This window comes from Aplysia californica, unplaced genomic scaffold (genome assembly GCF_000002075.1).
Source record: "Aplysia californica isolate F4 #8 unplaced genomic scaffold, AplCal3.0 scaffold00670, whole genome shotgun sequence".
Classification (NCBI taxonomy): Eukaryota; Metazoa; Mollusca; class Gastropoda; order Aplysiida; family Aplysiidae; genus Aplysia; species Aplysia californica.
Genome location: NW_004797940.1, coordinates 28215 through 29533, shown reverse-complemented (window position 1 = coordinate 29533; position 1319 = coordinate 28215). Strand labels below are relative to the sequence as shown.

Here is a 1319-nt window from a genome sequence, read left to right as displayed (position 1 = left end):
GGTGTAGCGGTTTGGGGGGTCACCGTATCTCGCAGAGAACGTGAGTTCGATTCTCGCGTGCGGACATTACTTGCTATCCCGCACGTCACTCCATCTGTCTACCAGGACATGGTATCCCTCTCAACTCGGGTAAACACTAACACAGTCAAAGCAACCCTCCTCCTAAATGGTCGATTTTAAGGACAAGAGGGCTAATCCAGACTTCTGGGATTTCCAGAAATCTTGACCCACACCAAATGTGAACTTTGCCCTACCTATAGGAGAAGTTTGGTTTCTTTGGCGTGTGTATTTGCTTGCATTATAAAGAAAACTCTCCTTGTCTTTTAAAGAAACTGAACAAGGGGCAAACACTTTACCTCCGATTTTCTCAAAACAGCATATTTTGGGGGGATAGCCCCCTTGTGCTTTAAAGCGACCAAACGACCTAAATTGAGTCGAATTTAATTTGTCGTTAAACACTAACTTATTATAATAAAACAAACTTTTTTTTTCTTTCCAAAACAGGTCTGGGTCCGGATAATTCTGATCGACCCGGGGAGGTGATGGACAGGGACGGGTACCCTCACCAGACGCCTCGGCAAAAGAGGGTTCGAACCTCTTTCAAACACCACCAACTGCGCACGATGAAGTCGTACTTCGCCCTCAACCACAACCCAGACGCCAAAGACCTGAAGCAGCTGGCTCAGAAAACAGGGCTCTCCAAGAGAGTTTTACAGGTGAGCAACTATAATGTGTTGTTGTTGTTGTTGTTGTTGTTGTTGTTGTTGTTGTTGTTGTTCTTCTTCTTCTTCTTCTTCTTCTTCTTCTTCTTCTTCTTCTTCTTCTTCTTCGCCCCCTCGTCTTCTTTTTCACATTCCTTGAACTTGTTTCGAGTTCACCTCTGCTATCTATCGCATAGACTCATGCTCATGTTTCCCTCTGTCAAAACCTAAAATCACACAACGACAACATTAAATAAGATACGCTACTAAACAGGGAGTTTACGCAAGAAGGAATTTCCTCCACTTTTTTTCTTTTCTGTTCTGTTTTTTTCATTTCTTTCTTTCTGTCCTGTCCTTCCTTCCTTCCTTTCTGTGCCAGCACTTTCAAAGAGCTGTGTCAACAATGACGACACGGTGTAGATATTGTAAAGGCCCCTGGTTCATAATTCCCCCCTGGGTTCATAATTCCCCTCAGTTGAGCTTGACACGCCCAGCCTATGAACCACCACAAAGACGGGAGATTGTATAGGGGGAAAGTAACTCTAGCCGCCGTGGTCACTTCTTTTCTTCTCGGAGTACCTCGGGTTGCCCCCTCGCCCACTCTCCCCCCTCTCTCTC

The 1319-nt window shown here is 45.3% G+C and overlaps 1 protein-coding gene across 1 annotated transcript in view; it reads left to right on the top strand.

Moving 5' to 3' along the window:
• LOC101850034 (LIM/homeobox protein Lhx2) overlaps positions 1 to 1319 on the top strand; it is a 20777-nt gene that overhangs the window by 2299 nt on the left and 17159 nt on the right. The window contains exon 2 of the mRNA XM_035972377.1: positions 505 to 716. Within this exon, the coding sequence (XP_035828270.1) occupies positions 505 to 716 (212 nt within the window). The remainder of the gene's footprint in view (positions 1 to 504; positions 717 to 1319) is intronic.